The sequence below is a fragment of the Grammomys surdaster genome, unplaced genomic scaffold, assembly GCF_004785775.1.
Source record: "Grammomys surdaster isolate TR1022 unplaced genomic scaffold, NIH_TR_1.0 125889, whole genome shotgun sequence".
NCBI lineage: Eukaryota > Metazoa > Chordata > Mammalia > Rodentia > Muridae > Grammomys > Grammomys surdaster.
The window spans coordinates 3,441,743-3,455,245 of NW_021620714.1; the positions used below are offsets into that span (position 1 = coordinate 3,441,743).

At 40.2% G+C, this 13,503-nt stretch overlaps 1 protein-coding gene across 4 annotated transcripts in view; it reads right to left on the bottom strand.

Moving 5' to 3' along the window:
* The window catches only part of Znf148 (zinc finger protein 148), a 127,093-nt gene that overhangs the window by 30,069 nt on the left and 83,521 nt on the right, over nt 1–13,503 (bottom strand). For all 4 annotated transcript variants that reach the window (XM_028752247.1, XM_028752248.1, XM_028752249.1 and 1 more), the window contains 2 exons: nt 11,197–11,320; nt 10,013–10,096 (listed from right to left, as the gene is read on the bottom strand). In XM_028752247.1, the coding sequence (XP_028608080.1) occupies nt 10,013–10,096; nt 11,197–11,320 (208 nt within the window). The remainder of the gene's footprint in view (nt 1–10,012; nt 10,097–11,196; nt 11,321–13,503) is intronic.

The window sequence follows — 13,503 nt, forward strand, 5'->3', positions numbered from 1 at the left end:
ATATACTACTAACTGCCTATCTAGACGTTTACTACTTATCACATTATATACTACTAACTGCCTATCTAGGCGTTTACTCCTTATTACATTATATACTACTAACTGCCTATCTAGGCGTTTACTCATTACATTATATACTACTAACTGCCAGTAAAGGACTGGGTGAGGCCGTCTGTTTAAATGGACTCAGAAACACGGACATCTCCTTCGCTTCACTGTCCAGAAGCTGATGGACTAGAGCGGGAATCCAATCCCCAAGGGCCTGAACTAGACCATCCTCTCTCTCTTCAGATGCTGTTTTACGTCCTCTCATCTGTACTTCTGTCCAGTTGTAAGCTGAGGGTTCCCATGACCTCCTATTCCAGTATAAATATAATTCACAGAACTCAGAAAAGCCCTTTACTTGTATTTACCACTTTGCTGTAAAGGATGTGGACGAACAGCCGGATGTTCTATGCCACACACAAACAGTATGGCAGTGGTTAAAGCTGTACTTTGGGGCTCAACAGCTGCCATTGAAGTAATTTTGCCACAAAAGTAGTTTCCCCTGTAACACTAAGTTGAATATATTAAGAAACATCTTCAATCTTAAGCAAAAGCTAATTTACAAAACTGTCCTGCAATGTTCATTAATAACAACTGAGTGTGGTTTAGTTTATTCAGAAATACATTTCCCAGGCTGAAGAGATGGGTCAGTGGTTAAAAGCACTGACTGCTCTTCCAGAGGTCCTGAGTTCAATTCCCAGCAACCAACTAATGGGATCTAATGCCCTCTTCTGGTGTGTCTGAAGAGAGCAATGGTGAATACATAAAATAAATAAGTCTTTAAAAAGAAAGAAAGAAAAAAAGGAAGGAAGGAAGGAAGGAAGGAAGGAAGGAAGGAAGGAAGGAAGGAAGGAAGGACATTTCCCCTTGATTTCATGCTCAGAAACTCACAATAAGGGCCAGAGATTTAGCTTGTTGTAAAGGTGCTTGCTGTCAAGGCTGAAGTCCTGAGTTTAATTCCTAGAATCCACACTAGAAAAAAACCACCCCTGAGGGTTTCCCACTAAACCACCATGGTATTCAGACATGTTTGCAAACCTCCCACTAAAACTTTATCACTTCTAAAACATCAACGTACTATATAGCAGGAAAGTCAGACTCACAGGCAGTGATGGCTAAGTCACTGGAGCAAACAAATCCTGTTGCTGACATCCCTACTCCAGTGATGCATAGTGCTTCCAAGTACTTCACATAGCAGTACTCACAAACAACAGTGAAGAGACTGACTTAAATGGCTTCTACTGCCCAAACACTTTTTTCTGTTCAACCTAGATATTTTCTCCACCGTTAGTTACAATGAAACTTGACAGACTCACTTCAGGTTAGACCAAAATATTTCCTTCCGTTTTAAAAAATAATAGTCTTAAAAGGAAAAAAAAATGTCTCAATGAGATTTAAGTCAATATGGCATTCATTTACACTATGTGACTAGATTTAAAAATATTCTTCCCTATGTTCCAGATGGATCATTCCTCAGTCACTATAAACTTGCCACTGACTTCTTAAAATAGCACCAGCAATACTGGTAGAGTGTAAAGAGTTGGACTCTGCCTCTAGGTTCTGATAAACAGCTCCTAAAATTCTTGTATTTTCCTGAGGGACTGGAATTACTCAGTGTCTTTTATGCCAATATTGGGTTTTTGATCCTGATTCCTGACAGTGCCTCAAATTCATGCTCCCTCTTCAGTGATGGTAGTGCTAAGTGTCTTTGTCCCTGCAGCAAAGCTCTTCAATTCCTGGGCAGTTCCCAGCCCAGAATCCTCTTTTGTTTTACTGAGTTGACTCTTGGTGGGACCCTAGACAGGCTCAAGGTGAGGCTTTTCATAAGAACATCATGCCTTGATTAGCCTTCAATTCTCACCACACTCTCCCCAACCTCAACGGTTCTGAAACCTCCTTTAAAGCCCCTGCATGCTAACACTCAGAGGCCTCTGGTGGTCAACACATCCACGTTCGAGGAGGTGAGGGACCTTTCCAGACTCACCTTGCATCCGGCTGTTCGTCCACATCCTTTACAGCAAAGTGGTAAATACAAGTAAAGGGCTTTTCTGAGTTCTGTGAATTATATTTATACTGGAATAGGAGGTCATGGGAACCCTCAGCTTACAACTGGACAGAAGTACAGATGAGAGGACGTAAAACAGCATCTGAAGAGAGGATGGTCTTGTTCAGGCCCTTGGGGGATTGGATTCCAGCTCTAGTATTGTCAGAGTACTTGTATCCAATTGTAGGGCACAAATGTGTCCTGGGAGTTAGAGAACTGTTTGTTCTGTAGTGCTGGGTATTGACCCTAGGATGTTCTCTCTGTGGTTTTCTGTTGGGAGCTGACTCCTAGCAGAAAGCGGCAATCATCTTTGCAGCCATCTCAGGCCATATACCCTGACAAGAGACTTGTTTTCAACAGCCCACAACAGCTGAGCACACTCTGATAAACATCTTATTTTTCTCACATATCTTGTTTTGTTGTTTAGTGCCCCCAGCTGCAAGGTGGACGTGGTAAAGTGTCTTCAGCTGTGTTCCCCTGCTTGTCCACAAGGGCAAGGCACGTGGAAAAGGGTATAAATACCCAGGATTTCCTTTCACTAAGAGAGACTTGATCAGACTCTGTCTTGTCTCCATTCTTCACGTTTCTTGCCCCTCCATCCCCACTCTCTCTTGCTAGACCCTGACCCGAGGACTGGAACAGCAGCTTGGGCCGGAACAGAGTGGCCCCCAAATGTGGGGCAGAACGGGCTGTTACAGTTTTCTTTTCTTTTTTTTTAGGTTGTTTGTTTGGTTTGTTTGTTTGTTTGTTTGTTTGAGACAGGGTTTCTTTATGTAGCCTTGGCAGTCCTGAAACTCAAAGATCCGCCTGCCTCTGCCTCTTGAATGCTGGATTAAAGGTGTGCACCACCACAGCCTGGCACCTTTTGCTTTTTTCATTGTTAGTGCTGGGGACCAAGGTCAGGCCTTGATTTCTGTTAACCTGCAATGCTGGATTTTATTTAAAAATCAGTTTCAAAAAGAGTAAGCTTGCTGTCACAAGATGGATGGGAGTTTGAAAATCACTGCCCTTGTAATATTTAAATTTCAATTCCTTTGGATTAAACTGTGATTAAAATTCACCTATATTTGTTCTTCCTTTGAAATGACTTTCATATCCATTTCATTCACCTATGGACAAAAAGACTAAGTCAAAGGGGAATGAAACTTAAACTTTCTATACAAGGGCAAAATAAATTAAAAGACATTTTCAAAAACTCAAATGTAGGTTGAAATGCTGACATTAACGTATTTTTAGAAAAGAAGAGAAACTTGGCAGAGATTATACATGTAAAGGTCATCAAAGACCCCAGAACTGCTGCGAATAACCTCATAGGAACACACATTTACTCAAGGGTTCCAAGCTCTCCTTCTTCACTGTGATTATGCCCAACTCAAGACAATTCGGGGTTTTCTTGGTTAAAAACTCGAGTACATGAATTTTAAGACTAGATGTTATTAAAAAGCCAAATGAAAAACTTCATTGACAACAGGAAGTCTTTGTCAGATGATTTAAACATTTGTCTGCAAACCCATGCTAAGACATGGATGCCAGTGGGCCATTAAACACAGGCTCTGATACAGTAATCTAGCAGCTACCAGAAAAGCAGCTTCAGTACGGAGTCTGAGAAATCAAGCGTTTGAGCTCAGGGAAGGAGAAGAATTCATACTGTCTGACAATAAAGTTTCTAAAGCTGCTCAAACTTGGAAAAAGAAATGTTTTAAACTGTTGTCAGGAGTAACTATAAAACAAGCGCCATCTGTTAAACCTAAGGCACTTTCTGAGAGTTACATGCTTCTCGGCTGTGCTCTGCTAACCTATGGTTTCTAAGCTCTGCCGCATTTTCAAACTTTTTTTTTTTTTTTGGTTTTTCGAGACAGGGTTTCTCTGTGTAGCCCTGGCTGTCCGGGAACTCACTCTGTAGACCAGGCTGGCCTCGAACTCAGAAATCCGCCTGCCTCTGCCCCCCAAGTGCTGGGATTAAAGGCGTGCGCCGCCGCCACCACCACCTGGCTCATTTTCAAACTTAAGTAGTACTAAAGGCAATGCTATCTTATTGTTTTGAAAGAAATATTTCTGCATGTCTAAAGATAAATATGGTTAATATGTTGGCAATTATCTGAATAAATTATAAGAAAAAATGTTGAATACTAAAGTCTCATATTAGTTACAAATAACAAAATACCCCCAATAGCTCCACAATTTCCATTGTTCTTCTAAACAAATCAGCTAGATGCTTTGTACCACTCACAGAAGAAAACTGATACTTGCTAACTTGACATCAAGATTAGCCAACATAATTCTAAACTACCCCTCTCTCCACCCATCCTGCTAAGTCAGAACGATACTTTACATCCTCTCCATCTTGCCTGCCTCTGTCCATTCCATCTATAAATGGATGCAATCTGCTCACAGACTTCATTTTAGGTAAACACACCCAATCACCCACAGGCTATAGGCCAGATGCAGGACTGCCAGTGCTCTTGAATGAACAAAATAAAAGCCTCTATTGTTAGAAGCAAAAGTTGCCAATTAAAATTTTCCTTTGAGCTTGATGTACCCTTTCAATAGCAGCTGGTTAACAGCATGAACTCAGAAGAACTAGTCGATGTCATTAACCAACTGCATGTATTAGAGCAAATTATTAACATTGTTTTAAAACTTGTTTCCTTATAATGACAAATGAGATCTGTCCCCAGTACAGTAATTAGGGTCGATTGAGTTCCTTTTCCTATATCTCATAAAACCAGGTATGCTAATACATGTTTCCAAGACCAGTACTCACCAGCCTGGTCTACATGAGAGCGTTGTTTGGAGCAGGGTGCAGTTTAGTGTAGGTTCATGTGGGGGGGCAGGTTGCTAGGTACTGTTAGAAGACATGGACAGTGCAGGTAGGGGAGGGGTTTTGCCTGGAGGAAGACGTGAGTAGCCCAAGCTAAGTGATGGCCCAGGTTCCTAAGGTACTCCTCCTTTTGCTTGCCTGCCTTACCGAATTCTCCCAAGCATTGGTGGATTTGTTGTTTTGTTGTTGTTGTGTTTGTTTTGTTACAGGGTACTACATACCCCAGCTACTTAACATGGTTGTTAATGTGTCACAGTCAAGAGAAGATGAAGAACATGTTTTCCAACGTTTCTTAATATTTCTGTTAGTTTCATTTTGTTTGTGAAACAGGATATTTGCAGAATGGCCTTGAATCATTGTGTAGTTAAGGGTTGCTTTGACTCCTGCTTCTGACTCCGCCTCCCAAGTGTTGGGATTAAGATTAGGGTGTGGCATCATATCCATTTACTATGTTCATAAAGAAATTGTACGCACAAGAACCCCATTTTGTAGTTTGTTTCATTCATTCATCCCTTTCTTCATGTATTTATGTGTTTGTTAACTGGAGAACAGATCCTATCTACCACAGTGGGCAACTGTGGGAACTAGCTTCCTCCCACCATGTATGTAGGTCCCAGAGATGGAACTCAAGTTGTGACGTTGTAGGAAATACACCAACCCACAAGCCCCTCAAAGAAAATTTCAGGGGATAAGAAATCTAGTCAGGATAGGTAAGTCCCAATAATGTGGCTTACATTTTTAAATTTTTGTAAATTTGGATGGGGGTGTTTATATCAAGTCTCTTTAAATAGAAATGGCTTCATGCAATTTTTACAGAAATAAACAAACTGCTACCACTATAAAAAGCAGCCACAGTTTGCTAAAATTGTGTATCAGAAGTATCAGAAGAGGTGTTGTGTACTTAGTAAAGAAATTCAGAAACATTTAAGTTGTTACTTAAGAGTCTCACTCCTCAGCAGCTCCATCACCATGATGGAAGACGGCGGGCGCTGTCTTAGAGAAGCCTGCCACTGCTCATACACTTTCCATCTTATGTACCCATTCTTTTAGAAATGCAAAGGACAAGGGACCTTACATAAAGCCCTGCTCAAGTAACCCTGCACATAACAAGGATGGTTTCACGGGAGAATACACCCAAGCAGCACTTCTAGATTACTGTCTTCAGCCTCAGCTAGGAGCTCACTCTGCTCACCCCCCCCCAAAATATACGCAAAGTAAGGGGCCCATGACTCTCAGACTGCCTAAACCAGCAGTTCCAAGGATACTCACCTCATGACAGTTTTCAGGGCATTGGTCTAAAAGGACTAGAGTTTCTGAGTTAGCTTCTAGATGACCAAGTATTTTACTGTAAAACGGTACTGAACACACAAGACCAACATCAGGAATACGCTTAGTGATGACCAAGGCAGGTTAAAATGTCTGAAATTCAAAGACTCAATCTAGTTATATTCTTAGCTCTTAAGAGACCCAGAAAACACTGTATTGTTTGTCAAATCAACCAAGCCAGTAATGAGTTTTACTCATGTTAAAAATGGAGCATAGAATGGGCTGGGCAGTGAGAGAATAGGAGTAGACACTGTAATGAGCTCTACCAGGACGTAAAAGGTTGTAAAGAAGATGGAGCCTTTAAAAACTGACGGGTCATCGGACTACACAGTCTCACACCAGCTGACCATGGAGAACTCATTTCTTGTCCAACTGGAAAGCAGATAAGTGTATGTCATAGTTTCTGTCAACCTGACGTACACTCAAACATAACTTGGTAAGAAAGAATCTCACTGAGGATGTGCTTCCACTGGATCAGTCTTTTGGAATTTTCTTGTTTGCTAAGCAATACTGGAGAGTCTAGTCCATTGTAGGCAGTGCCATCCTTGGGCAGGCAGGTGTGCACCTTTCTTGGTAGCTAAACAAGCCAGAGGAAGCAAGCCAGCAAGTATCACTCCCTGGTGGTCTCTGCATCAGTTCCTGACTCCAAGTTCCTGTCTTGAGTTACTGCCTTGACTTTCCTCAATGATGGCCTATAACACACAAAGTTAAACAAACTTCTTCCTCCCCAAATTGCTTTTCATAATAGTGTTTAATACAGCCAACAGAAAGCAAAGTAGAACAATCAGTGCAGAAAATATTTTTGACATGTATTCCAAAACAGGCAATTTGATTTCAAGACAAAAAAATATTTTCCTGTCTTTAAAATCAATCTAAGGAAGGAATCTAATACTAGTAACAAAAATTAATCCCACTTTTCCTAGTTCCTGATAGGAAATGTGCTGGGGGAGGGGAATGGCAAAGGGGGAGCAATGGAATAAAGAGGACTATTTCTTCAAAAGAAGCTTCTGAAGCTGGAGCAATGGCTCCCGGGTAAACAGATTACCCAAACCTACATAAAAGCCAGATACAGCAGCACACACCTGTAACCCTGTCCTCCTGTGTTGAGATGGACGGTGGGAACAATCGCCTGGAGTACAAAACACACTGGGAGGATCGAGAGAAACCGGTCTTAAAACAAAGTAGAAGGCAAGAAGCAACTGTGTGAAGTTGTTCTCTAACCTCTAGGTACATACACACTGTGGTAGACGTGTACATACACACGCGCGCGCACGCACGCACGCGCGCGCACGTGTGTGTGTGTGTGTGTGTGTGTGTGTGTGTGTGTGTGAATGAGAGAGGGAGAGGGAGGGAGGGACGGAGAGAGAGAAAAAAAGGGGGGGGGGCAGGCACACAGACACAGAGACACAGAGACAGACTTGGCCTTGCTATGACTCCTCTGGAGTTGGTATGTCTCCTAGGCTGTGTTTTGTAACATGAGAACTCTGGCCTTTGCTTTCCACTCATTGAGGATGTTACTAACACAGAGAGAAGCTAAGCCATAACTGACTGGCTTACTGACAGGAAGAAAAATTCAAAGAGCCAAAAGTTATATATCTACTTCCTGTCTTATTTTGCTCAGTGACTACATCTTGGTCTCTAGAGTGACAGAGCCTTGAACTGGAGCCTGGGCAACTTCATTTACTACACTGTAGAAAGCTAAAGAAGTTCTCAGTGTCTCTGCTGCCTAACTGAACAATAAAATGGGGACAGTAATAACTCCTGACTTTCAAAACTAATGTGAGGACTATATGACAGTACCTGATATTTAGTAAATTCTCAATAAACGACTCATCATACTCCACTTAAACCCAATCAGTAAGTGTGACTTCATTTTAATAGTCAACAAAACACACTTTAGAATAACCTGGGAGTCTCAATAAGGCATTGTCTAGATCGGGTTGGTCTGTAAGCACGTCTATGGGGATTTTCTTAGTTACATTCATAGCTGTGGTAAGACAGCCTAGAAGTAAGAAGCACCTGGTTTGAGCCTGGAGGAAAGTGCACTGAGCCAGCATGCATGCATTAGCCTTGGCTTGCCTGTGACAGACTGCAGCCTGGAAATGGCAGCTAGAATAAATCCTTTTCCCCTGCATTGTTTCGTCAGGAATGAAACCAGGTCACAGCTATTACAAGACTGTGGCCAGGGCGTGCAAAGTTCACCACAGTGCATTGAGAGTGACGAAAGGACAGGCATGATGTCTCATTTTCTCAGCTCACACTCACCCATCCAGTCACACACAGACTTGCAACTTTGCCTCATGCTGCTTTGCTGAGGCTTTCCCTGGGTAATTCTCAAGAAACTACAATACTTAAATATATGATACTTATTGATATGTCTCTTATCTCCAAAATGAAAGAAAACAGAAGACCCTTCCATACAGTCTCTGTGTACTCCTAGTACCCGAAAAACATTGGAAGACCACCCCTAAGTTTTTGTTAAATGAATAAATCATCAAAATCTAATAAACATATGAAAAGAGTTAGGTACTTTCACCTTATGTCTGACATTTTATCATTGCACAGAAATTTCAATTAGCTATTGAGTTACATAAAAACCACACTATTTTTCTACTACATATTAAAGAGATAAATGTTTACCTAATGATATACAAAACAGTATGTTAAAGAGCAGACCATCTAGCCTGCACGGTGGCTCATGCTCATGACACCAGCATTCAGCACGCTGAGACATAAAGACAGAGTTGAGTTCCAGGCCATCTTAGCTACAGAGTAAGACCCCGTCTCAAAATAAAACCAAACATGTCAACAGACTTGCCGCACAGCTGGTAGTGCATTGCAGCAGAATGGCCACCTTCACACTTCTCTCTAATGGCAACAAAGATGCAAGAAAGCTTTTGATTAAAAAAGGCTGCTTGTATCTATTAGTGTGACCAAGAATCCCACTCCACAAATCCTGCACATACTATGAGACCACATCTAAATAACTCTGGGACAGGTACTTAACTAAGCAGTAGCACAGAGAAATACAAACAACTTGCCTCATCCACCCTCTCCATGTCCACAACAGCTTAGTCTTGAATAGCAACATAAAACCCGCAGGTCTAGCATTTTCACTGTTCGCATTCATCATCATTCTCAATTCCAACGAAATATAAAACCCAGACTACACACACACACACACACACACACACACCACCTCCTAAACACTGTAAATTAATTTCAAAGAAACATCTTTTTACAATGCTTAGAAATATTGAAAGAAGTCAGTCTATTAAATCAGTCACTTAGAAAATTTAAGATACTTGCTTTAAAAATGAGACTAAAAAATTTAACATATTGATGATCACGTTAGTGATCTCTCAAAATACTTGCTTGTAAATCATTAACACTAAATGGACACACACACCATTATCTTTCATGATACACTATGCCATATAAAGAAAAGACATTAAGGATGCTATTGCGATAGTATTCCAAATCATTCAATAGTCCACAAGATAATTAGTGTGAATGATAATTTTACTTAGCTTAAGAAACAGCTATTTGAGGAAAGTTTCCTCCTTTGTTACTTAAAATATGTAATTTAGATTATTATGGAACTATTTCAAAATAATTTATTGTGATTGGACATTAAAACCTGGGCTTAACTACAATGATTTATTTATTAAGATACGAGCTGAGACTGGTGGTCTTAAGCAGTGCGCCTTATTAGACTCCTCCCTCCCTCCAACTGATGGTGATGTCAATGAGCTTAGAGAAGACGCAGCACTCACCGGTATGGATCTTCTCGTGTCTCTGAAGCAGGTACTTCTGTATGAAACGCATGTCACATTGACTACATTGAAACGGTTTTTCTCCTTAAAATAATTTGATATCCATACATTAGTTAATGAATAAACAACACTTTATGTTATTACTTCTGAGGATATATAAATCTTAGAAGCCCAAATTTTGGAAAATTCTAAAACACCATATGATTTTTAAAAACACTTTTCATTAACCGTTATACTTTCCCTTTAAAGTGTCCTCCAGGATTTAAAGCTTCACATTTTCACAATCACACAAAAATAAAATTCCATTTATATCCTTTTAATAAGAAAGAAAACAAAGCTTAAAAAATATACGAGCAAAGAAAGCACTCTCCAGATGTCCTGGTGTTCCCTATCTGAAGGCATGTGCATCCTGTTCTCTGGCTAAGCATCCCTCTCTGCCCTCTACCCTGTTCTCTTAAGCACTATCTCTGTGGGAGCCCACCTTCATTCCCCAGTGCTGTGCTCTGCCGTGGGAAGCCCTGCCTCTAAGCTGGCACCTTCCTCCTTCCTCCCTCTACACCTTACAAGGGCAGTCTCAAGTCTCAAGTGCTTCCCCACTGTGGCTTGAGCCTTATAGAAGTCATCCCCTCTGTTCCACAGACTGCAGCCATCCTCTACCCAGAGGCCTCCTTAAATCCTCTCTCTGTCAGCTTCTGGCCATCACTGCATTTTTCTACCTCAACACATCTCCTTCACCACCAAGTCAATTACATTTCTAGCTTGCTGTTCTAAAGGTATATGGTCAGTCTTTAGCTCTATTTTTAACCATTTTATGTTTTTTAACTTCAACTTCTGTTGGCTATCATTTCTAATATCTGATTCCCAAACACTGCCTGTGCTGGTCATACACCTAGCACAGAAAGACAAATTCGACAGGCTCTTAATACATCTGTAAGCAGTTTCTCTAGTTGAAAAAAGAGAGTTGCTAGCGAGTACCCAATTAAGACTATTAAATGTATAGATCTGCATTAATTAATTGTCCTCCCATTTCAAGTCTTTCTTGGTTTCTTCCTGATGGTCTGGCTACAGATTTTGATTGACAATGACAAGTAAGCTATGGTCTTCAGATTGGATGGCATTTATACGAAGATGAAAATAACAATGATAATAATTTTAATGGCCACAAGCCCATTTTAATTCAATACCTGTATGAATGAAGACATGTCTCTGTAAGTGATAGTTCGTTCTAAAGGCAGCATTGCAGTGCTCACAAACATGAGATTTAGGGGTTTTCAAACCAAGTGATCCATCCTCATTTATTGTAAGGATCTAGTTTAAAAAAAAAAGGCAAAAAACAAAGTTCTTAAAAGGTAAATACTACATTTTAAAAGGACAATATAAGCAACGGTCACTAGAGGTTGTAAAAAAATTTTCAGAAATAATCTGGAAAAGGTTATTAAGACAGTGGTACCTTTAAAGTAGTAAAGTACAATATGACTTAGATTGGGTAAAGTCTGTAGTAAAAACCTTGGAAGCACTGTGCCACCTCCCCTGTAATGCTAATGGCTACCAGAGTCCCTAAGTGCTCCCATAAAGGGCTGCTAGAGTAAGCACAGTTTCAATTTCACATTCTCATATATGCAGGGAGAAAAGTCAGGTATCAATCAGTGAGAACAGCTGACGTACAGAAAACCAATTTAACTTAATTTTATGTTACTATAAATAAATTGAGAAATTCTATCTACATAAAAGAAAAAAACATCAGCATGTGTTCAACTCAAAAAAGTTCAGAACCCAGTATATAATTTTTCAATATAAAAGGACGATAGATAGATAGATAGATAGATAGATAGATGATAGATAGATAGACAGACAGACAGAGTCTATCAATCTCGATATATAGTATCCTTTGTGTATATGTGGATATAAATACATATCCATATATATATATAAATATACTTTTATTTATATATGTTTAACAACTACTTTAAAAGGATTCATACCTTGACTGAGATGGATGAGGAAATAAAAGGTGTACATATATTTTACAGACTGAAAATTTCTTTTTAGTCACAGAAGAGTTTACTGTTATTTTCTTATATTTTAAAAAAGAGAAAATTCAGTTTTCCAGTAATCACATAGAGTCTGGATTTTTGTCTCAGTCTAGGATCTATACGGATACTATAGAACTATCACTGCTAAACATGTCCTAAAAATATTTGTCAGAAATATAAATAAACGTAAGAAAGGGAAAGGAAGATGGGAGAAAAGAAACCACCTCTTCTATCCCAAGTGTCTTGTAATTAGGAACATTGTGAATAAGGTCTGGACAGTTAGCAGTGTAAGCTCACCTCTAACCTCATGAATTCTAACTTACCAACAACTTACTCAGCATGCAACATTTACCACCTCCTGTCAGACACACGATCCCTTTCAACATTACCAAGAAGAGAAGAAAAGATGACAAAAGCTGATGTGAAGAAGCACAGAAAACTCTAGTAGGACGTCAGGTGTAATAGAGATCAGGAGTCTGGAGCAGGAGGACGGAGAGTCCAAGGGCAGCCTGAGTTACACAGCAAGAACTTGAAGCCAAGGAGAGGGAAAGCAGGATCAGAGCAACAGGCATCTAGCCAGGAAGTGGGAAACAACTTGAGGCGAAAAGCATATAGAAAGTAAGCTGAGAAAGGTGTCACACTAACCCAGCACTCAAGAGGCAGAGGCAGGTGGATCTCTGTGTGGCCAAGGCCAGCCTGGTCTACACTCAGAGTTCTAGGACAGCCAGAGAGATGGAGACCCTATCTCAACACCCACAGACACACACTCACATGCACATGCACGCACACACACAAACACACACACACACACACAGAGAGACAGAGAGACAGAGAGAGAGAGAGAGAACACCGAGGGACTGACGAACATAAGATCTACAGAGGACCATGGGAAGTGACTCGGGCCTATAAACCATAGCTTCTTCAACCTAGAAAAGACAAGTAGGAGAGGACAAATAGCTTTAATCTTTAGTGTATCTTTTTACTTTAAATTCAGGAAGACAGTTCAGCCTATACTGAATGCAAATCAATGATAATTAGTATGCAAATTATACAGGGTTTTTGAGTTCTGGGCAAATTGCCAACATGGTCAACAATGCTTTAAGTCTATGCACTCAAGACATAGAAGGGACACATTTGGCAGGAGAATGGAAGTGGGTGTCACAGCTTCCTGAATAGTCAGGGAGAATAAAAGTTTGATTTCTGGCCAGTCAAGTTTAAATTTTTTTTTTTACTTCCTCCAAGTCACATAATAATAATGCAAGTTAACACTGTATAAAAAGAAAATACACAAACCCTCTTAAAATAGAATTCAAAATATGCAAAACAGAACTATGCTAAGTGTTATATATCATAAGTAAGACAATAATATCAGGCTTTCCTCTTTTCATACACGTGTTGATAAAAATGAGTGCCAAAAGCCATGGCAGTTCACTGGCTTTCTGTGGCACAGCAACAGCA